At 36.2% G+C, this 23,616-nt stretch overlaps 1 protein-coding gene across 5 annotated transcripts in view; it reads left to right on the top strand.

Annotated features, from left to right (window-relative positions):
• TRRAP (transformation/transcription domain associated protein) overlaps positions 1 to 16,585 on the top strand; it is an 83,015-nt gene extending 66,430 nt beyond the window's left edge. For all 5 annotated transcript variants that reach the window (XM_071760436.1, XM_071760440.1, XM_071760439.1 and 2 more), the window contains 8 exons: positions 498 to 697; positions 1,355 to 1,616; positions 7,884 to 8,109; positions 8,637 to 8,854; positions 10,451 to 10,635; positions 12,279 to 12,482; positions 13,404 to 13,598; positions 15,341 to 16,585. In XM_071760436.1, the coding sequence (XP_071616537.1) occupies positions 498 to 697; positions 1,355 to 1,616; positions 7,884 to 8,109; positions 8,637 to 8,854; positions 10,451 to 10,635; positions 12,279 to 12,482; positions 13,404 to 13,598; positions 15,341 to 15,625 (1,775 nt within the window). In that variant the 3' untranslated portion in view covers positions 15,626 to 16,585. The remainder of the gene's footprint in view (positions 1 to 497; positions 698 to 1,354; positions 1,617 to 7,883; positions 8,110 to 8,636; positions 8,855 to 10,450; positions 10,636 to 12,278; positions 12,483 to 13,403; positions 13,599 to 15,340) is intronic.
• Positions 16,586 to 23,616: the final 7,031 nt, after the last annotated feature.

The raw sequence follows: 23,616 nt of genomic DNA on the forward strand, positions 1-23,616 counted from the left end.
AGATGCATTTAGTAATAACTACTAGAATATTTTCCTGTAGGTTCTGCCACAAGCTATTGGTCTGTCAGTGTGTTCAGTAAAGTAGTAGGGGAGGATCATCTGTTAAAGGAAAACTGTTAATCACTGTCTAAAGTAGCTGTAACTTGAGAGATCAGCTGTACTAAAAGATAGACTCTGAGAATGTTGCTGTGTAGGAATCGGCATGTTTATTCTTCAGTTATGTGTGGAAGATGTCCCCAGAGGAGAAGGGAGGAGCCCCCCCATAACTTAAACAATTGGGTCATAAATGGTGGAGCAGAGTCTTCTTTCTAAAAAGGAAATTTTCTTTCTAAAAAAGAAACTTGATCTCATTATCTGAAACTCACTAGGTAATACTTGATTAATACTTAGAGGATATCCAAAGCAAATTCTTGGAACAATTTCTTTTTATTTCATGCAGGTTTGTATCAAGTTTGTGAAAGGTAACTTTTATTTTTTCAACATTTTGCACTTTCCAGATTCTGGGCAACAACAGCCAAGTTCAATTGGAAATCAGTCCCACTCTGCCTCAGATCCTGGGCCAATCAGAGCCACTGCACCCATGTGGCGATGCAGCAGAATTATGCATATGCAGAGAGAATTGCATCCAACACTTTTGTCTTCTCTGGAAGGCATTGTAGATCAGATGGTCTGGTTCAGAGAGAATTGGCATGAAGAGGTATTTGGCTTTAATACACTTTCATATAAATGTATCATCTAAGGAAAGGTTAACTGCAAAATATTTATCTAGAATGATATGCCTGAACTGATGTATTTGTGGAAGTTGAATCAGTTGAAGAACTGATTGTTCTGATTGGAGTTTTAGTACAGAGGTTTCCCAAAAGTATTAATTTGATTAATGGCTCAGTTGCTTGTAGTAACTGAAAGTTTATATTCTTACACTAACTTCCACAGTTAGTGATTTCCTTCTCGATTTTGGTGAGCAGTGATTATTGTCCAAAGTTGGAATTACAGCAGGGAGCAGATGGACACAGCACTCTACTTTTATTATTTGCCTCTCAAAGTGTCAAGCTATTCTGTCTGTATGCCTAGAGCAGTGTTTATTTGAAGAAATATTTGTCATATTGCATCACTTTAATGTATCACAAAATATGACATGTAAAACTTAGCTGCTATGGAAGGCCCAGGGTGTAGTTTGTGATGCAGAATTTCCACTGCTCAGTTCTGTCATTCTGATTGACTCTTAGATACTATGTAAAATACAATTTTAAATAAATGTTTCTGAGTGAATAACTTTACTATATAAAATGCAGTGTGGGAATAAATCAGAAGGCTTGATATTCCTCACTATTTTTTCTTTTTCTTTAATCCTTAGGTTCTAAGACAACTGCAGCAGGGCTTGGCGAAGTGCTATTCAGTTGCCTTTGAGAAAAGTGGAGCTGTTTCAGATGCCAAAATCACTCCTCATACACTAAATTTTGTGAAGAAGTTAGTCAGCACTTTTGGAGTAGGTCTTGAGAATGTCTCTAATGTGTCCACCATGTTTTCTAGTGCAGCATCAGAGTCACTAGCTAGGAGAGCACAGGCAACAGCTCAAGATCCCGTGTTCCAGAAATTAAAAGGACAATTTACAACAGGTAAATCTTAAATATTTTTTTTTCTAAAATTGTACTTCTCATCTCCAGAGGAATATCCCCCTGAAAGTTCAACTGTGAAGTCATTCTCCTTTTTTCTTCTTCCAATGTTTTTCCTGAGATAAAATATAGAAAACAGCACCTTTCTGTCATTCACCAGACCTGAAACAGTTTGTTCCAGTCTTCTGTGCAGTAATAAAAATAATTCAAGTGCAAAACAGACCTCAGCATAGAAAATGAATATATTGTATTTTTATTACGTAAAACTATCATCAAATCACATACGTGTTTAAAAATAAATTAGATTACCTCACTATAATATTTTAGCAATTTGCATAGAACTGCCTGCTATAGACGAGGGGATAAAATGATCTCTTATTTTACTGTGATGCCAGAACTTAATGAAATATTTAATTAGATATTCCTAATATGTCAGAACTCCAAACTGACAATGTTAAGAGAAGTTTTTCAAAACAAGCTACCTCTGATGAGTAAGATTACTTCAGTGATTTATACAAATAAATTATAAATATCCTACTGCACAAATTTACATCGTTGTTAGGTAAATTAGATCTAATAAAATTATACTTAAGGGATGTAGTTTTTTCCTTCATTTGTTTTCTCTTTATCAATGGAGCTGAATGTTTTTAGTATTCGGTGTTGATTTAAAATTCTAAGAAAAGCTTGTGTACAGTAGAGAGTACTTGGGTTTGATATATTTGGTGAAAAGTGTTAAGGCCATGCAGCTATATATGACAGAAAATGACATTGATTGGCATCAGGGTTGCAGATTGCCAGGATTTTGAGTTTTGCGTAGGTTCTTATAGAAACTAAGTCAAACTAAATAAAGATAATGGTAGGATTAGGTGAAAATGAATAGTTAAAAATAGGTGATGTGGTTTTTTTAACAGAAAAATTCAAACATTATTTGTTTAAAACTGGAAAGAGAATTTTTTTGAAGACCTGTTTTTTCATCTTTTCCTGAATCTACTTTTCTCTTTACTTCACTGGGACTCGGACTTAGATGATGCTGGCATGAGGTTCAAGTCTATCATCTTAGGTGGTTAGGTTTTTTTTTTAAAAACATACCCTTTCCATATCAAGCTGGTTCCAGAGCAGAGGTGAACCTTGCAGTGGAAAGTTACTCTTGTATTTCAAAGTTGCATAAAGTTGCTTTAACTTAAACTTGTTGGAGGTCAACACAGCTGCTGAGCATTTACAGAGTTTGACAAGACGACTTGTGGTGGTTTTTTTTAGCATTTTACTGATAGTTTTATGAAAATAAGTAAACTGATAGGAATCTTGTGAAAGTAACCTGGTTGTAGATATGATTTATATGTCTCGTGCACACTATATAGTGCATGATGTCCTCTTTGAGGCACAACAGTTGCATAACAGCAGAAAATGAAAGTCCTGAACCAAATGATTAAATTTTTAATGGATGGAGTGTTCTAGGGAGGGAAATAGAAATAGCAAAACATTGTGTGTCATTAATGGGTATTGAGGAAATATAGAAGGGAAAAAAAAAATCATAACTGGAAAGCGATTAATGGGATAAAATTCAACAAATCTAAATGCCATATTCTATGCCTAGGATGGAGTAGCAAGGGGCACAAATATAATTTAGGAGCATCTCTGCAGAAAGGGACCTGGAGGTGCTTGCTGACAGCAGGCTCAGTATGAGTGTGGGAAGTGTGAGAAAACAGGAGAAATTAAACTAATCAATATACTTATGAATTTTTGTAATTTAATTATGCAGAAAACAGAGATTTTCAATAATTTTCTAATAACAGCAAAATGTACATGAAGAAATAAATAGGATTGTAATTACTGTGCTAAAGATAGAAAAGTCTGATTTAGCATTATGAGAAACCAGTTGTAACTCTTGCCTACTGCATCACACTAGAATGTTCCTGTTAGTTTGCTTTCCTGACTTTCAGTACCAGTTGCACTTAGATGATGGACAGATAATTACAGTGGTTGTCCTCCATTTCAAAATATCCAAGATCAGGAGCTGTCTTGGAGCAAACTCTCTTCTTCACTTATTTCCAGATTAATGTTGGCAGCTACGTTTTATAGATACTTTCAACTTTTTTTGGTTGCATAATCATTTCCATCAACATCTGAGTTGCATCTTGATTCCTGTTTGGAGTCACTGGGGACTCTCACACCATTTCTTACATTCTAAATTGTTTGTCTGCAGCAGTCTGGACCATTGAGCTTTGATAGGTCATATTTTTCCATCCTAACATTACATATTTTGAAGACTAATTTTACTTGAATTTGTTATTTTTTTTGTACTTCAAGTTCATAGTTCTTTGACCATCTGTTTTTTGTTCCTTCTCTCCTTTTCTGCTAAACCTTTGACATCCAAGAACAGGCAAATGGCGAGAAATACTCCCTTTAAGAGCTGTCTCAGCAGTGAGAGGAGAAACTCAGTGCCTCAATTGTTCTTTTGTGGGCAGATGATAGTTTAGAGTTTGGATTGGCTTCTTTCTGCAACCATCTCCCCACTCAAGCTGACTATGAATGGAAAATCCCAAAACACACCCTTGAAGGGCAGGATAATTTTCTTGAGAATTTTGGCACTTGGCACAATTAATTCTGCACTGCAAATGGAAACTGCATAATCAGAAGGAAGCTTGAGGTCATGTGTCTCTGAGGTGTGGGGAGAGGGCAGGGGAAAGAGGTCTGTTAATAATTTCCAGCTTTTAAAAGGATTTCTTTTTTTTTTTTCTATTCTCAAGCATGAACACAGAATCACTTGGGTAGCTATTTACTTACTTGACTTCTTGTTTTTAGATAACAGGATGTTATCTAGAAAATATAGATGAAGGGATTAGATTGTAGTTCGTTATTTGACCTTGGTCTGGTCTTTAAAGGCCTCTGGAGCTGGCTGAAAAAACAGAAGTCCTGCTTCATATTTCTGTGCAAGTGTCACTGAGATTTTTTGTGTTTGTTGGTGCTCTCCAGAAGTTCTTGTAAGATTAAAAAGAACCCTTGGGAAAGGAGAGAGTATGTAAGTGTCTGTATAATAACTTCAAGATCAAGACACCTCTTCTTCCCTGGAGAATGCTCAGATCTCCTTCAGTATCCTATATATAAAGAATTCGAACTGCTCTGCAAAGCTAAGCTTACATTTAATTTCTAAGTGGCTACTTGTATTATGAATGTCCTGGCTCTTCAGTTAAAGATCTTTGGGTCATGAACTTTCATAAGAGGTTTTGTCTATGGTCAGAATAATCTTCAAAATCTTGCAAATGAGCTATTGCTCATGCTAAAAGCATTAACAGATTAGAACTGTTTTCTGCCAGTGTAGCAGAAGGGGATTGTTTTTGTTGTCAAGACTTTGGAGGTGTTTTATTTGTTTTTTAATGGAATGTTAATATGCTGTAGGTCAAGGTCTTTGAGGGGACAGAGGGTTTGGCACTCTAATTTCACTAGCTAAAGTGTATTTTTCTTTTTTGTGATGCTTCTTGAGAAGTGATTAATTCACAAGTATTAAACTTTCTCTAGTTGTGTGAAGAACTATCAGGATTTTTTAGGTCTGTACCACTGGCAGGAGGATTTTCCCCTTCTTTGTCCTTTCATTGAGAATGGCAACAACTTTCCAATGATTCTGGGTTGGATGGATTGTGGTAGGAATTCAAGACTTTGAATTAGTATATCCATCTGAAATACATATATCACTCTAAAATCTTCAGCATCATTAAGAATAGAGAGCAGGCTCCCTCAGTTTCTAAAATATCATGGTCTGTGAATAATTCCATTAAAGATGAGGAGGTAAACCACCTTTTAGGAAAAGATGGTATGAGCTGTATGGTATTTCAGCTCAGCATGTGCTACCTGGAGAAGATGATCTCCAGTAGTATGTACTGGGAAAAGTAGATTTGTTTGAAACAGAATTACTTATATAGATTAAAATGTCTGCAAAGAGAGAGTTTGTACACAAATAACATCTGCTTTTGTATTTCCCTTTCTTCCAGCTGATTTTTCTTTTCTGTGACATGAGCAAAATGGAACTGTTTGCCTTTGGGAAAAAAAGATAAAGAAAGAAATATGTTAAAATAGAGTATTTCACAAACAAGATCTATTCTTGTGGTGAAATTCATGACTTATTTTTAAGGAATATATATTGATGCAAATTTTTATGACTTTGGTGATTCACATTAGCAAAAAAATAAGTTGCAGGCTGGGGATGCTTTCCTGTACTTCAGAGAATCAGGAGAGAAATGATTCAATACTTTTGTCACTTTAACGAAATGATTTACTCCCATTGCTCACTAGAGGGTAGGCTTGGGATTATAGTGAATGTTTCACAGTGATATTGCAATAGATAGATACACTGCCCATACCAGGTAGAAAAAGAAAAGAGAATGTTACAGAGCTGTACTAATATCTGAGTTCCATAAATATGAAATTGAACTTTTGGTGATAGACTTTTTCTTATAGAAGTGAAAGAGATTTTGTCTAGTAGACTTTAACTGAAATCTTCTAGCATATTAGTATATTGTGTATGCACAATGAAATACATTGCTTTATGTATCCTCTAATACTTTGTTTAATGAACAGCAGCCAAATGAAAGGAATCCTAGGTTGCATTATTTTATTTGGTAATAGTACATGTAATGAAGGGAACTTGGAGAAGAAAAGTGTATGTGTAGGTAATTTATTTCTTTCTTCTTGTTGCTGTTGACTTGTAACGTTGTACTTAAAATGGCATCTTTTAGACTCTTTAGTACACAAAATGGTTTTTAAAAATTCCAGTCTGTTACTTAACTTGCATAATCTGAGATGACATAACTAAGGAGCTTTACAGAGAGAGCAGTTGTTTTCTTATCTCACTGTGTTCATTCTCCTTGTTCTGCTACGGAAATGCTGAACCATAATTTCATTTGTGTTTGTAGTTTATTAATTTTTCCCTCTCTGGGGAAATTCAAACGCATTTATTTGTTTTGGTTTTTTTCTCTGAAATTAGTGAAAGCAGTTTTGAGAAGATAGCATTGGTATTGGCCCAGAAAAGGGTTGATACTAAAATGATTTCTGTTACAGAATTATTTGCATAGAATATTGAAGACCATGTATTGACCTTGAGACTTGCACATGGGCTGAAGAGAGTTCCATGCTGCACTACTGCTATATTGCAGAGGAGAGAGCAGGCTATTTGCATAATATTGTCTTTTTTGCCTAGTCTGTCATATCTGTTCTTCCATGTGGTGGCTACCTAAGCCAGGAAAGAATAAAAGGAATTTTCTTGCAGCTCATACTATAATAATAATAATAGCAATTTTACTATTTGTCGTGCAGTTGCTCACAGATTCTATACCCAGCTGAGGCTCTTCATCCCTCTTGAAAGTATAAAGCCTCCACTATGTTTAAATAAATAAATCACTTTTCATGAAACAAGCAGAAAATTAGAGTGCTGAACTGTAAAATAGGCTTACTTTTCCTCTTCCACTAAATGATCTGATCTAATTCAATCGATGGGTTTATTACTGCCTTCTTTCCATGCAGACTGTCTGGTTGCAGTATACAGACACTTAAATACAGTAATAGTATTTAAAAATTTCAGAGTGTGTTATCTGAATGTTTGCATAACTGTAAACCAGGAAAATCTCGAATTCAATTATTTACCAAGAAACGGGGAATGTTTTACAGCTGGGTACAGAAAAAAGAGAGCACATTTTGACAGGTTGAAACTACATATAATTTTAGAACTTTAGTAAAAGATTTGCTATAGAGATTAAATACTGAAGAGAGCCTGCATTTCAAAGGCAGTACAGCTGTGTGTGTGTGGTGTGTGTGTGTACAGTTGGCATGACTGAATTGTAGGATTTGTTCTTCTCAAGCATCCACTCATATTTTTGCAGTTGTATGATTCTAAACCAATTACACTCTGACTCTTCTGTAATGGTTCTTATGTCAATTCTGTGTTTGTCTGAACCTGCTAGTATTCCTTTGTGCTTAGTGTTCATAGGTAGCCATGTTTCTCTGCTTAGATGTGCTTTCCTTTTTTTGTCTGTGAGTTGCTGATTGTAGTACCTCTCCCTTTTACTATTCTATTTGAGGCCAGTGTGATGGTTTTCTACATAATACATGTGCAACATGATAAAGTATCTTGCTTTAGGGCATGTGACTGAAAGATTGTCTTTGAAAATTCAAACTTAAGATACTTAGTAGTTAAATACCCTATGAGGAATATGTGTAGGATTTGAAATTCTGAGGATCTCTATATATATCTTTATTTATTTACTTATTTTTTTCTTTTAGACTTTGACTTCAGTGTGCCAGGATCAATGAAACTTCACAATCTTATCTCTAAACTGAAGAAATGGATCAAAATTCTGGAGGCAAAAACTAAACAGCTTCCAAAGTTTTTCCTCATAGAGGAAAAATGCCGCTTTCTTAGTAATTTTTCGGCTCAAACTGCAGAAGTAGAGATACCTGGAGAATTCCTTATGCCAAAACCAACACATTATTACATCAAGATAGCAAGGTAACCTAAAACTACCCTTTTGTAATTGGAATTCTGAAAACAGAGAAGAAAATTAGACCTTCATCCATCCACTCTGCCCAAGTAGATGTGTACATTTCATGTATTTAAATAACATATATGGTCATACTCTAGTATCGTTTTTATTTCTTTTATTTCATCTTACTTTTGGAACTGTACATTGCCTTGCTAAGCAACTCTGTTGTTAGTTGAAGACTGGTTTTCTTTTGTGTTGGTGTAAGTTGAGATTGGTTTTTCTATTGCAGTCATTAAGAGGTACCTTTCTTCAAAACAGAGATAAAGGTCTGGTCTAGTGGTTAATTTTGCTCAAGAGCTGTGTTTGTATAATAAAATCAAACAGAAGAGCTTTTTGACTACAAAAAGGAACTGTGCTAGCTGGGTAATAGAACTGAACTTTTATTATAAAGTTGTGCCACCTCAAGTCTTTGGGAATTTTTCATTGTTTACATCATGTTTTAATATCAGGGGAGATTATCTCAGGTGCTTTGATATCCCTTTCTTCCTGATAGGTTTATGCCCAGAGTAGAGATAGTTCAGAAGCACAACACTGCAGCCAGAAGACTCTATATCCGAGGCCATAATGGAAAGATTTACCCCTACCTGGTGATGAACGACGCTTGCCTGACAGAGTCCCGCAGAGAAGAGCGCGTCTTACAGCTGCTTCGCCTTTTGAACCCCTGCTTAGAGAAAAGGAAGGAAACCACAAAAAGGCATTTATTTTTTACAGGTACTGCATTTTTTTTATCACTTTTAAATATACGTTAGACTGAAAGATGATAATTGCTGAAGTTTTTGACAGCTACTAATCACTGATACTGAAATTTTTGAATATTCAGAAGGTAAATTCACATCTGTCTAGATGATTAGTTCTTTCCTGGCATTGTAGCTTACCTCTGAAGAGGTAAATTTGATTGCATTCCATCTAGGGTGTTTCTAGAAGAGCTTGCACGTATCATTTATGGTATAAAGTTCATTTGTAACACATAAAAGGCAGTGGCATGCCCATTGGGTCTCTTGCTAAAGAACTGGACGTATCTACTTCAGAAGAAACATTTAGAGACATTATGAGAGGGACATAACAAACTTTTTTCTACCCATGTTGCAGTATATGAATACTGAATTTCTTTTAGGTCTTCCACAGAAGAAGAAAGAGTTTTTATTTTTTTTTTTAATTGAGCTTTGAGTGTTTTATATGTTTCATGAATTCTCTGATATGGGAACATGTCTTTATAATTTTTGAAGCAACTTTATATATCCAAGTTTGTGTTTAATTTCAGGAACAGATACTGACTGGTTAGTTGTTGACAAATAAAATTGATTCATAATCTAGGTACTGGATACATGACTTCTGCTGAACATACTTCTGTGACCCTGTAAAACATTACTTGGTTTGGAGAGTGCAGTTTGCCAGCAGCACCACTTGGCAATACTTTAACTTTACAGAATTAATGAGGAAAATTAAGGAGGATTCTAATAAGACTTATGTGTATGAATTGCCAGAATATGTAATAAAAAGGTCACAAATTTAGGCATTTCAAAGCAGAAACAATGAATGAAGGATGAACCCAAAGCCTGAATTTTGTTTTCTTTCTTTGTCTGTCACATCTTTTTCATGTGTTGATTAGAAGTAATTCATTCATGAAATGAAAAACAGGATTGAGAGTCTTACCTGGCAATATACTTGATCTGCTTGTTGTTCAAATACTAATGTTTTAGTGTTTTAAAAATAGTTAAATTCTTCTGTTTTGTATTGAAGTTCCAGCTTACAATTGTGTAGCTACTTCTTATTAATGCATAAACACTTTTCATTTCAGATGGTCAATGAACCGATAACTTCAAATAAATGAGTTCTGTACATTACTGTAGTCAGTTCTAATAAACCTTGGTTGCTGAGCAGGAAAAGTATTACTGATGAGGAACTTTTCAGTCAAAGACACTAAGACATCAAAGCTGCTGCTTTGCTGTTGTCCTTTTAAGAAGTGCTGAGCTGTGATTTTAAAAAAGTATGGGTTTGTGTCTTTCTTTTTGGGGTAATAGTATCTATTGACTTAAAGTTGCTGTTGTGAGTGTGGGTTTACAAGCTCTTTTACAACCTCAAGTGTTCACAAGCTCTTTTAACTGAGCTTGTGAATTACTTACGAGTGTAGTAATAATTTTCTCTTTGTTGGTCATCACAGTTGTGTTTTGATGCCTGATACTTGCATGCTAGTTCTTTGTATTTAGGTTATGAATTAATAGTTTGTTTTGTTTTTTTCTTTTGCTCCCTCTGCCCCCACCCCTCCCTGCCACCATCCTCTCATCACCCTTCTCAAATGATGCCCAGTGCCCCGTGTTGTAGCAGTTTCTCCACAGATGCGTTTGGTTGAGGACAATCCCTCTTCTCTTTCCCTGGTGGAGATCTATAAGCAACGCTGTGCCAAGAAAGGCATTGAGCATGATAACCCCATTTCCCGTTACTATGACAGACTGGCAACTGTCCAAGCACGAGGGACTCAAGCCAGCCATCAGGTATTAGAATATATAATGAATTTTAATCAAGGGCTTTTCCTGAGGACTCTATTGTGTCCTATTGTTCCCGTATCCCCTGCCCCTCCTTGAGCTTTCACCTCTTATTAGATGTGATATCTGTTTTGTAGAGGTGGTGTTTTGATTTTTTTTTTGGGGGGGGAGGTGGTGGGCTTATTTTGATCTTGCTTAATGCATTCTTGTAAAGTCTTATCTCTCTGGTATTTCAGATTTTTTTGAAAAGCTTCAAAAAAGCTGTATTTGTTTTACTCTAGGTTGTTTAGGGTAACTGCAACTGAAAAATACAAGGCATTTATTACCTTTTGTGCTTTGAAAATAATCAATTCATAACATGGAAAACAACATTCCTGATTTACATAAGTAGTTACAGAGTGCTGTTTGAGGCAGGCTTCCCCATGTTCTTCTAATGCCTCTTCTAAAATTGCTGGTGGATTCATTTAACCTAAATTGAATAGAAACAGTCGAGCAATCTTACTCTAATAAATCATAGCACTTGGAAAGAACAGTGCTTCTTCTATCTGTAGCCACCATCAAACATCCAACTGTGAGAAATAAGGTATTTTATGTTTTTTATCTTAAGGTTAATGTAAATTCTTGCATAAAATATCTGTCCCATTTCAAATACAGCTATTGGAAATAAGTGACATAGTATACTTACATCACAGATATCATTTAGGGAAAATTTGTTACAAAATAAAGTGAAGTGTTACCTAACATCTGTTTCTATTTTGAGACTTTTTCCTTCTGGTTATGAAACTCTTTAACAACCATTTAAGTCAAGTCAGTGTCATTATCATGGTTTCTACTGTAAAAGAAGAGATCCTAATTTTATTTCTGTTCTTTATTTTTTAGGCTACAGTAATTAAATATTTTTATATATTTCAAATGCGTACATCCAGGCAAAACCCTGTTGTACAGTGTTCTTAACAACCAGTTAAAAACAGCTCTCAGATTTTATCATTTTATATTTTTTAGTTAATTTTGTTTCTGTAATACACGGTGCAAATTACCCAGTGTTTTTCCCTATCTTATGTAATAAAAATAATTTAACTTTTACCCTGTATATGAAGAAACCATGCAGAGAGCCATCTTTGCATGCATTGTAGGTCCCATGTATAATATCAGATTTTGCCATTATGCTTAAAATAAAGGATTTCGTTGCTGCAGAATGCATATCTGGCTTGTACTTAAGCTAGAAAATAATGAAGTATGTTCCTTTAGTTTCCCATAGGGAAGTGCAGCATTGTGAATTGAATGTCTCTTCAGCTCACTTCTGGTTGAAAGTCTTGAACAGAAGATATTTCAGATCAGGATACCTAACTTTTCAGTTTCAGGTTTTCTAACATGCCTTTTTGCAGTTCTCATGTTTACATGGTTTTATTAAAAATTTAGTCTTTTCAGATAAAGAATTTTTTCTAGCTGTGCAGAATTTGGGCTAGGAAAATACTGTGTTTTGATGAAGAAATCAGGAAACGGCGATGCATTGAAAGCATCCAAGTTCAGGATATTTTTGTGGTTTTGTCAGCAATTCAGTGAAGATGTTTGGTAACTGCTTTTTGCATGTTTGTTTGTTGCTAAGGATCGTGTTAAAAATTATCTCATTCAACTAGTATTTTCATTTATAGGTTCTCAGAGATATACTTAAAGAGGTACAGAGCAACATGGTGCCACGCAGCATGCTTAAGGAGTGGGCTTTGCATACATTCCCCAATGCTACGGATTACTGGACTTTTCGAAAGATGTTCACTATTCAGTTGGCCCTAATTGGCTTTGCAGAATTCATCTTTCATTTAAATAGACTCAACCCTGAAATGCTGCAGATTGCCCAGGTATTCTTTAGTTTGTTCTAAATGCGTGCTGTCATCTGATCAAATGGAAATTCCAACTATACTTTTGAAATGAGTCAAAATGGGGATTCAACATATATAATTAACTGTGCATTTCAGTAGGCTTTTCATTTATATCTCGTTGCACATCATGTAGGTAGTAATTTAAGCTGCAGTCTCCGTGGACATCAACCCTGCCTTTTGTGATGAGAATTTACAACTTTGTCCATAAAATCATTCTTTGGTATTGGAACTGTTCATGTGAATGATGTCTCTCTTTTTAGTCCTTCTCCAAATGTATTGCTTTTAATATATCTCTGTGTCAAACAGATTTAAAAAACCCAAATGTTTAGAGCTTCCTTTTTCAAATACTGTTCTCTTTTCAGCATTGCCATCAAATGAAGCTACAACTCATATAAATAGTATTTTTTTCTCTTTTAACCCAACATTTAAAATGGAGCTTGCCACCTTAGCAGGGCAAAGGTGGTGTATGTTAAAATCTTTCTGCTATTTTAATGCATGTAGGGATGGGGGGTTATACTCTAGATAAGCATGCAGATGCTTACCCAGAGTGAAAAATGCAGAGAGCACCTGCCAGAGCAGGGATGCATAGAAAAGAAAGATTTGTATGTCTGCATGACTCCTTATAGACCATGATAGAGAAGAATCTCTTCTTGAGTTTCATATTACAATAATGTGTATTTTCCAAGGGATTTGAACATGTTTTTGGAGAGAAGTTCATACCCAACTTTGTGCATGACTGTAACATTTTTATTCAAAAACTCTTTAACTGAAAGAGTGAAAAGCTATTGGAGTATTATTTGTACTCTGAGTATTCACAATAAATAAATAAAAATAACTTCTTTTGGCTTCAATAATGAAAATCTGTTTCTTTAATTACTTTTATTCTTGATTTACATGCAGGATACTGGCAAGCTGAATGTAGCTTACTTTCGCTTTGACATTAATGATGCTACTGGGGATTTGGATGCCAATCGTCCCGTCCCGTTCCGGCTTACACCAAACATTTCTGAATTTCTCACCACCATTGGGGTGTCTGGTCCACTGACTGCATCTATGATTGCAGTAGCTCGGTGCTTTGCACAGCCAAACTTTAAGGTTTGTATACCTTTTGAAAGCTTGTCTGCAGGTTTGTTATATTTGCCAATTTATAAACTGAACAGCACTTTATCAGTGAAGATAGAAACTGAACAATCTGTGTTTGTTTCTAAATCCTACCCTCAGGTAGGGCAGCTGAAATGCTATCAGTTTTTCTTTTTGGAACAAATAAGAGGAAGTTAGTTGTAGTTCTACACTTAGCTTGATTTTTTGTCCAAGCATGTTAATTCAGGCTGATTGTTTCAAGTGCTCTAGCCTCATAAAACCTTAAAAATTCTAGCAGTGGTAAACAGCAAAATAACAATTGTGTTGTTTTAGTGTTAACAATATGTTAATAATATTGTTTAGAATCTTCATAATAATAATCTGTGAACAGAAATGTGTCTTGGTTCTTTGTTAATGGAATACAATGCTAAAGATGTACTTTGATGAATTATAGCTCTTAGCGGGGTGCAGTTTTCTAAAGTGATTGTCTTAACTTCTTTTAAATTCTAATGCTTTCCAAAAATGAGGCATCTTGCACTTAGGCATGCAATTTGCACCAGAATGACATTGCACAGAATGTACTGTAGCTAAGGTGTTAGTTACTTTTTAAAAGAAGGAAATTATCTTTAAGTGATTTTTTTTCTTTACCTCCAATGCAGAAAGCTGTGTTTTTTAAGAATTCTTTATCTTATCTTACACAGTCATGTCTATATGTGCCAATGAATTTGCTGACAGAGCCTGTAAGATGCCCAATTAGACTTGCCACATAGATTTGGTGTGGCTCCAGCTCGAGTTTTGTGTGCAGTTCTGTGTGCTTCAGGATAAGGACATCAAGCTATCAGAGTGTGTCCAGATGAGGCTGACAAAGATGGTGAAAGGTTTTGAGGGCAAGACTTATGAGGAGCAGCTGAGATAATTTGATTGGTTCTTAGAAAATAAAATGCTGAGGGGTGCTTTTGTTGCACTCTTACACCTTCTTCAAGGGTTGCAGGTGAGGGGGAGATGCTGATCTCCTCTATCTGGTGAGCAGACACAATGAAAGGGGTTGAAGCTGAACCATGGAAGGTTCAAATTGGACATTAGGAAAAGGCTTTTCACTGGGACAGGTTCCTCAGGGGAGTGACTATTGCACCAAGCCTGTCAGTGCTCAACATGTATCTGGACAACAATCTTAGTCATATGGTTTAGTTTTGGGTAGTCCTGTGGGGAGCAGAGAGTTGGACTTGATGATCCTTATTGGTCCCTTTCAACTTAACATATTCTAAGATTATTTGATTTCTTGAAGATCAAAGCACAGATGCCCATTCAGGTTTTTTGGAGCAATGGGTGCCCAGGTCAGTTCAGTCATGTAGCAATTATTGCTTTAGATTATCTTTGGATATGACAGGGATACTTCTAACATTTTTCTGCATTTATCTTTTTTACTAATGTCCATAAAATATGGACAGTGGTTTTGACTCAGGCAGCATAATTAAAAGTTTGTGTTAGAAGCTCAGGACTGCTGGAATTGACAATTTAATGTCAGTAACTCAATACAGTGATGAGGGAAAAAAGGAAATTATTTGTTGCAGGCATTTATTTTTCACCCGAGAAGTGGCCTTTATGCACATATTTATACAGATATATAATATACATATGGATGTATATTGCAATCAGCCAGTGTTCTTTCCCTGTTTTGCAGAAAACATCATTCGCTGAGAGCAGAAAATTCTGTAAAAAAATTGTTTTTATTTGTCTAATTTTTTTCTTTCATGTAGGTTGATGGCATCCTAAAAACAGTGCTACGTGATGAAATAATTGCATGGCACAAAAAAACCCAGGAGGATACTTCCTCTCCACTCTCAGCAGCTGGACAACCAGAAAATATGGACAGCCAGCAGCTAGTTTCACTAGTTCAAAAAGCTGTTACTGCTATCATGACTCGACTTCATAATCTTGCTCAGTTTGAAGGAGGAGAAAGCAAAGTCAACACTCTGGTAGCAGCTGCAAATAGCTTGGATAATCTCTGTCGTATGGATCCTGCTTGGCACCCCTGGCTGTAACTTGAAATTTTCAATAGCTTTTTTTTGTTGCTGTTTTTTGTGGTGTGAACCATATATTGTGTTAAGAAAATGTGAAAAAGCTTTCCAGACCATGGCTTATCTGTCACACTGCATTTTGCCAGTCTTCATTTTAATTGTGTTTACAGTGATATGAAAATTTTACTTGTTTTAATTTTGTGATGGGATATTTCCTCCTGTTTATAAAAGATAGCTTAATATGCAATGACAGCTTTCACAAATAGGTTAAAAAGAAGAGAGGAAACCTAAGTAATGTACAGTAAAATCTTATTTTATGATGGGAACTATAAAACTAGCACTGTTAGATTTAGGGTCTGCCATTCCTAATAACCTGCAGTATATAAATTTTTTTATACTGTAGTAATTACTAAAAAAAGAAGACAATATTCTCAGTTATTGAATTTTATTTGAAATTTTACTTAATTGCTGTCCCTTCATTGTACCAAACTGAAGGTACAAATAAAGACTCTTTCTTTAAGTTTGTTTCAAATTTACCTGAGCAATGTTGGTTTGTACAGAGAATTTTGTACCAAATGTATAGAGGTGACTATTTGTTAGGCACTGAGAATATGGTGATCAAATTGTGCTGGCTTTTCGTGGAGCACAAGCTATGTACAGTACAAGTGTAAACCATTTAGGGTAACTGGTTTAGTTGTGGGCAGTGTTGGGGGAGTTTATAAAAAGGATGGAAGAAGTCATTCTTTGATACATGTATTTCACTGTAATAGATAAAAATACATCTTATAGAGTTCTCTCTTTTTTTAATGTTTGGAATTCCAATAGCTTCTTTAGAATGACTGTTTCTTTGTAATTTAAGAAAAGATCAGTTTAATGTTTTACTTGTCATTCTGTTGTGTTAGCATTTTTATAAAACTTTGGTGTTGAGAATGTTCAATTTGTACAGAGTGATTTTTTTCAAAATAAATATTTTGTAAAACTCTCTATGGTATTCTTTTTACTAATAATATTTTTAGTATAATAGTATGGGCTAAATGGAAAAGGCCCCAAAGTGAGTTTAATGCAACCTGGATAGTTAAGGGTAATGACTGCATTAATGTCATGTGGATGTGATGTTCTTATGTATAGCATTGAATTTCTTTGCAGAAGAGCTGAAAATAGGAAGTATGCATACAAGATTTTTTCTTTCAGTCTACTGTCTTTCTTCTTAGCCAATTAATGTGTTAACCATCTGTTTTCTAAGAGTCTACCCTTTAACCAGAATAGTCTGTTTCATGTCTACAAGAAATTCCACTTTTAAGTAATTGTTCAGAGCTCAAGATTCTATCTGCAGATGAACTCAATTAGGGGATTTCTGTTATTCCCACAGAAGCAAAGATGATCTTGATTGCCATACCAAAGGATGGGTCTGGTTTGGGATTTTTTTGGGTTTGTTTTTTCTTTTAGGTTTTAATATGCAGTCAACAGGTTCATTTGCGTGTTCAGAATAACATAATTGACAGTAATGCACTGTCTGTGAGACAAAGGAACTTATGAAAGCCAATCTGATGAGTTTTCCTGAGTGACCTCACCTGCAAGCTAACAGATAGACAATGTCTAACTCATTGGTTACCTGCAGGCCAAGGCTTGTGGTAGGTACAACTGTAGTCAAGTCATTATTTAAAATGAAAGTGAGAAGTGCTTTACACAGGTCTCTTACAGAGTTTCAAAAAGACCTGTTCAGGGGTCTCGGGTGTCAGCATTATGCAGGGGTCACATCACTCTCTTCTGTTCATCTCATGCTATACTTCTAATGCTCTGAACCTGGTGCAGGGAGGTGTGAGGCTGATGGACAGAAAGTGTTGTGTATGCATGTGTGTAGATTTAAATCCATATTTAAATGCACACACAGACATGAGTTTGCAGCTATGACTATAATGAACTCAAAATTGTTTAATTAAGTTCATGAATTTAAACCCATTTGAATGCTAAGTGTTAAGTAGGTTTTTATGGTATGTCTGACTTTGTCATCTCAGAGGTCAGGTATTAGTTATTTAAACATGCCACCTTTTCAGGTGGGATATTCCAGCATTGCACTGAGCATGAAACCTTTGGTGGTTAGTACAGAAAATTCTTCTGTATGTTAGTTATGCCTAAATGTTAGAGTATGTGACGAATATAATATAGAGGCTAATGTATAGTTTTGCAAATTTAATTTTTGAGTTCGCAGCTGTGTTTTACTTTCTGACTAGTAAAAAGTATATCTGGTATTAAAAATGATGAATATACCTTGCACTCCAACTTAAATGCATTTTTCCCCCTTGCAATAAAACAATAACATAGCAGGAAAAATAAAATCCAGTTTTGAAAATGGAACTTAAGGTACTATTGAATTGTGAATGGATTCGTGGAAAAATGTTCCATTTTTAGATAAAAGTCCTGGAAAATAAATCAGTGCTCATTTTTTTGTTGTAAAATAGAACATGGTATTAAGGAAAGGAATATACCTCGTTCTAGGTGGGAGTTGTAATAATCTAATCTTAGAATTTTTTAAAAAAAATTTGAAATACTTGTTTGCCTGATAAAACTGTAGCAATGCATTATGTTTCTCTGAAACTATCATACTTAGAGGATTTCTCATCCAAGTTCTGTTTGTTGTTGGCATTCTTTGCTTGGTTTTGGTTGTGTTTTTTTCTTTCTTTCTCTTTTTTTTTTGTTTTTTTTGTTTGTTTGTTTGTTTGTTTTTTGTTTTGTTTGGTTTGGTTTGGTTTTGGTTTTAGTTTTGGTTTTGTTTTGGATTTTTTCAATTCTTTCCTAGGTGAGATGGACCAGAGCTTCCTCCAGCTGAATTGCTGCTGCCTTTCCCATTAGTTATTAGGAAAGAGCAAAGGAGGTCTCATCAAGCAAGTCATGACTTTTCTAAAGAAATGGTAAAAAAATGGTAAAAAAGAATGGTAGCCAGCTGGGTCCTGACTGACTTTCAGCCATGTGGTAACAGGTAAGGGTGGGCAGTTTGTGGGCTTGAGATGCAGGCATTTAGATCAAGATCAGACCTTTCTGCTTGACATAGTGCTTGTGAGGATCAAAGGATTTGCTGCGAGATCTGTCTGGCAGGAACGTTCATTAGGTCTCAGCAGATACTTTTTGTTCTATATTATGGTCCTGTTTCCTTGTCTGATGAATAAAGCATGGCCCCTTTATTCCCACACTTGGTTTGTGTGCAGATGAAAGATTCAGTCATGTTGTCTGCCAGCATATACAAGTGGAAGCTCAAATACGTAAATGATACGGACTATATAAGGATTTGGAAAACAAATATCTGTCTTTGGCAAAGATTTTCTTATCAAAATTACATTGGCAAGAAGTGTCTGAACTTTCTTCTTATAAAACAACACTTTTTGCATCTGTCACAACATACTCTGTATGCAGTCAGTCACAACTAAGCTTAGTGTTTTCATGACTTGAGAGGAATTGTTGGCTTTTTTTCATTAAAATTGTAACATTTGTAGCTGTGAAATGTGGTGCAGGCTGCATCAGAGGAGATGCAGTATCTTTTGCATGTCTTAGATACATCCTGCTCAGTGAGATGACAGCATTCCCTGAAAGGAAATCATCACAAAGTTCGGCCACTTTTCTGTTCCCAATAGAAATCATAATAGAAAAATGGGAATGTAAGTTAAAGGACAAACTCTGTTGGTTTTAGATTTGTGACAACTCTCTTGGTTATTCAAATAAACACCTAAAAGAAAATGTGGGATGTAAGGGAGCAGAGCTAGTAGGGGAACCATAATTATTTTCATGAAATCCCTGAGAGTGTCAATGTGCAAATATTAATACTTCCTTTTCATCTTTCATGAATATATGCTATAGATTCACCATATTTTCTGATAAGGCTTACATGCTCTTGACCCAGAATTATGTCAGTCTCCAAGGAGGTAAATCCTGAAAACTTTTAGAATTTTTACATGAGCCTTCCAGGTCTGGAGGAAATAATCTGATAAATCGTGTGTAATCAATGACTGTCCATTAGTAGGTAAGTGGTTTGACATAGTATGGTATATAAAATTCCTGATTATCTTCAGGAACACATGGTATGCATCTTAGCTGCAATTAATTTTTTATGGTTGTAGTTAAGTCTCTGTTTCATTACTTCAGATATGTGCTCAATATGCATCTTGCTGAGCAGATACTTGAAAGTGAAATACATAAATTATCAGTCCACTTCAAGTATTCCCTTTAAGGTTTCTTCCCTCAGATTAAGTATTACACAAAAAAAAAAAAACCCCAAACCCATAATATTACTCTGTAAAATCAAGTGCTTGAGAATTAAGAGATAAAATTTAAAATTGTATCTGAAATCATGGGCGTGCACATTACGCCACTCTTAAAAATTTCTCCTGCTGGTGTTTTTTTGTTTGCTTGTTTGGGGTTTTTGTGTGTTGTGTGCGTGTTGGCTTTGTTTTGGTTTTCCCTGTAGACTCCAGGCTCCTTGATAGATTTGGCTGGATCTTCATGAGGGTAACTGGTGACTAGTCCTTGACATCAAAGTTGTCCCAGCCATATTTTAAGTGTGTGTGAAATGCATGGAGATACACGTTGGTAGACTTTCACACACATACCTGTCTTGGTGTGAAGTGGGCTTTATGGTGGGTCACTCAAGTGACAAGATGAGTAACTAAGATGCTCATTTGGCATGAAAAACTGTAGACAAAAATGCAAGCTGTGATTTTTACATGGAGAATAAATAGTCAGGTTTCTCAATTTATACTGTATTATTTCAGTCTGCTGGTTTTTGTGATCATATTTGTTTCCATCTTTATTAGATGCTGCTGCAATTTAACCATTTATTATTGCAGCCTGCTCTCAAAGCAGATTAATTCACTTAAGCAAATGAATTCTGATATACTCCAAAACAAAATCATTTAACATGGGTTGGGTGTTTTGAGTCCACCCCCTGAATCTGGTGTGCTGCTTTCCTCTCCTGTAATTGGGCTGTCCGTGAATTGTCAGATACAAAGAGAGCGAGCGAGAGATTAGTTATTACTGGAAGAAGATGACTCAAAGCATTTCAGCAGCAGACAATGAAAGCTCTGTTTCGTAATGACAGTAGAATAAAGTTGCTTTTAAGGCTCCAATCTGTTTCAAATATGATGTATGAAATGTTCCTTTGTGGTGAAGAAACCTATTCAGGAAGAAGAATTCATATTCACAGGAGCTTTTAATCAGCTCAGTGTGGGTGCATTTCACATTTAAGAGCTTCAAGATAGCACATGTGAAACAACTGGTGTCTCTCATGTGATTTATCTTCATTCACTGGATGTGTCAAGGGTCCTCGGTGTCCACGTGTGCAGGCACTCCAGGCTCACTCCAGGCTCACTCCAGGGTGTTACTCAAATGGTGGCACTGCATGGGGTTTCTGTTAAAGCAGGACTCGTGGTGCTGAAATGCAGGGGGGAAAAGCAAAAACAAACCCAAGTCTGAAGCCGTTAAATGAGACTTTCATCTCTTGACTTTTCATTTGCTCTAAATTAACATTGCCTTTCCCCGAGTGCTTCAGGAACAGAGCAGAGGAAATGCTATTTTTGTGTCGGCCATGTTCCATCTCCTCTCTGTTTATGAACTTCCCTGTTGTAATCCAAGGTTTTACTTTAAGAAATCTTTTCTTTCTTTCAGTTACCTCACAGAAAACACCACATATGAGTGTACTGGGGGATAAACGCCAGGATCTGGGTAGCAGCGGCTTTGAGCAAGGCCCCTGTGGTGAGGAGTCTGCAAACCGACCTGTGCTGGTCCTGGCCGGTTCCAGCTGGTTCCAGCCGGTTTGGGAACCTGGCGGGAGCTTCAGCTGCTCAAGGAGCTCCTGGCGCCGCAGCTCGGCTGCCTCAGAGATGGCCGTGAGGGACCCCAGGCACAGGTCATCCATGTAGAGCAGGTGAGAAGTAAGAAGCAGAGGATGAGGTGTGGAGGAAAAGAGGAAGAATCAAGGGGTGGCTGAAAGGCGCCATTATGGATTCCCCATGGCTTCAGACAAAGGACGGGGAGGGACTGAGCAGAGTCCATGGAAAAAGGAGGGAACTGAGGAGGAGAGGTGGTGAACTGAAGCTGAGCATGAAGAAATGGGAAGTCCTTCCCTAAGCTTTTGTTTCATGGTTTGTTCATTTGGTTTGGTTTTGCTGGTTTTGGTTTGGTTTTTTTTTTTCCCCCTCAATAGCTGAATCAGTAATTAAAGTTCTGTGTTAATTGTCAATAAATTGAGTGAAATTCCCTCAGTCCAGACTGTTGTGCTTAAGACAATAAGCAGCTTAGCAAATGTGACAAAAAGCTGTGGTAATTTATTCTGAAGGCTGGATCTTGTACGTCCAGGGCTTGGAAGATATTGTCATGGAGGCTTGTTAAGGGCGATTTCGGTGCTACAAAAAGCAGTTACTAGTTACTTTTTTTTTTTTTTTTCATTAGATGATGTTTTTTCCTCATATTCTACTGAAGCATTACATGTGGTTAATATACTTCTTGAGGGTGCTATAAAATTTGTCCTGACCTTGTGTAGCCCTGAAATATAGTGGCATGCTTATAAGAAGTGAGGTGTGAAGCCACAGTCATGACAAAATTTTCAGGTGGTTTGTGGTGTTTTGCTATGTCTGCATTTTCAAGGGAGAAGCAGTATGGTGTGCTTTCCCCCCTGTCCTGTATTTTAGCAGTATAGTCTTTTGGGTTTATGAGGGCAGAAGCTTTTTATTTCTGATGTTCAACAATGTGAACTTTTTTAGCACTTGGTACAAATTTGCCGTTTAATTGGTGTTGGATGGATTTCTTGAGAGAAAACTCTTAACTGTCCCAGAAATCAACTGTCATAAAGAACTAATGATTAAAGCCCTTTTCCAATCCACCTGATTCTGGGGTTCATGATATAGACATTTGTGGTATTTAGAAGCAGTATTAGCTTTGGCTTTTAAAATTCATGTGCCTTAAGCCTTAATACCAGCCCTCATTTGTTTGTAGCCTAACGTTATGGGGCTTTGTTTTTGTTTTTGATTGCTTTGTTTTTGTTTTCGTTTTTGGAAGGATATTTATCCAGGCTCTAAGATGCTGTCAGAGTTGTACCATAATCAGTCAACCACAGCTTGCCCTCAGTCCAGCCTCCATGAACCCTTGCAGAACCAGCAGTATTAAAGAAGCTTTCTCAGTCTGTTAGATGCGAAAGGACAGAGACCTTTGCAAGCGCTTCGCTTCTCTTGATACTAAAGCATTAATTATTGTCTCTCTCCACTCCTTGCTGCTGTTTGTAGGAAACTGGCATTAAAGAATCTATTCTGCTTATTCAGCAAGAGTTCTCATCAGTAGCAATTTATAAACCACTTTACAGTGGGTGACTATTGCTTAACCATCCCTTGAAGCAATACAAGTGGCACAAAACTTTTAATTGGGGTCTGGTGGTGTCATCGAAATGTTGTTTCATTTTGTAATAGCTGTCCCTACTGCTTTCTGTAATAAAAAATTTATCAAGTAGAGAAAGATGCCATATTAAAATTCTGTAAGTTAAGTGCATGTGTTACTGCGAAGGATATTTTTTAACTCCATGCAATAACCTCCATGCGTTCATTTTATTTTTTTTTAGCTTTATGTGATAAGAGATTACTTACCACCTCTGTGAGGTACTGTAGAAGACAATGGATCAGGACTTCAGGTTTCCTTGACTAACTCTATAAGTGAGGCACACTCTCCAGGATGAAGTAAGTGTGGAGAAAATTATGTGATACTTGGAGAGGGGGGTTGTAAAACATTTGCTCAGCAGTCCACGGGTTAAAAAATGCTGCTTTCAGTTGAAATAATCTTATCTTTCTTGTTAAGGTACTTCAGTCAGGGTGGTCCAAAGAAAATATTAGCTTGGGGTGAAATTATGACTTACTTGTCCCCACTCTGGCTGTGTCACTAAGCTGTTATGCTGTGAATGAGGTAACTATTGTAAACACAAAATTATTGTTTCATTCTTTTTGTGACTGATGATGATGCTGTAGAGCTGTGGGATAGTTCAGTAG

The sequence above is a fragment of the Heliangelus exortis genome, chromosome 17, assembly GCF_036169615.1.
Source record: "Heliangelus exortis chromosome 17, bHelExo1.hap1, whole genome shotgun sequence".
Lineage (NCBI taxonomy): Eukaryota > Metazoa > Chordata > Aves > Apodiformes > Trochilidae > Heliangelus > Heliangelus exortis.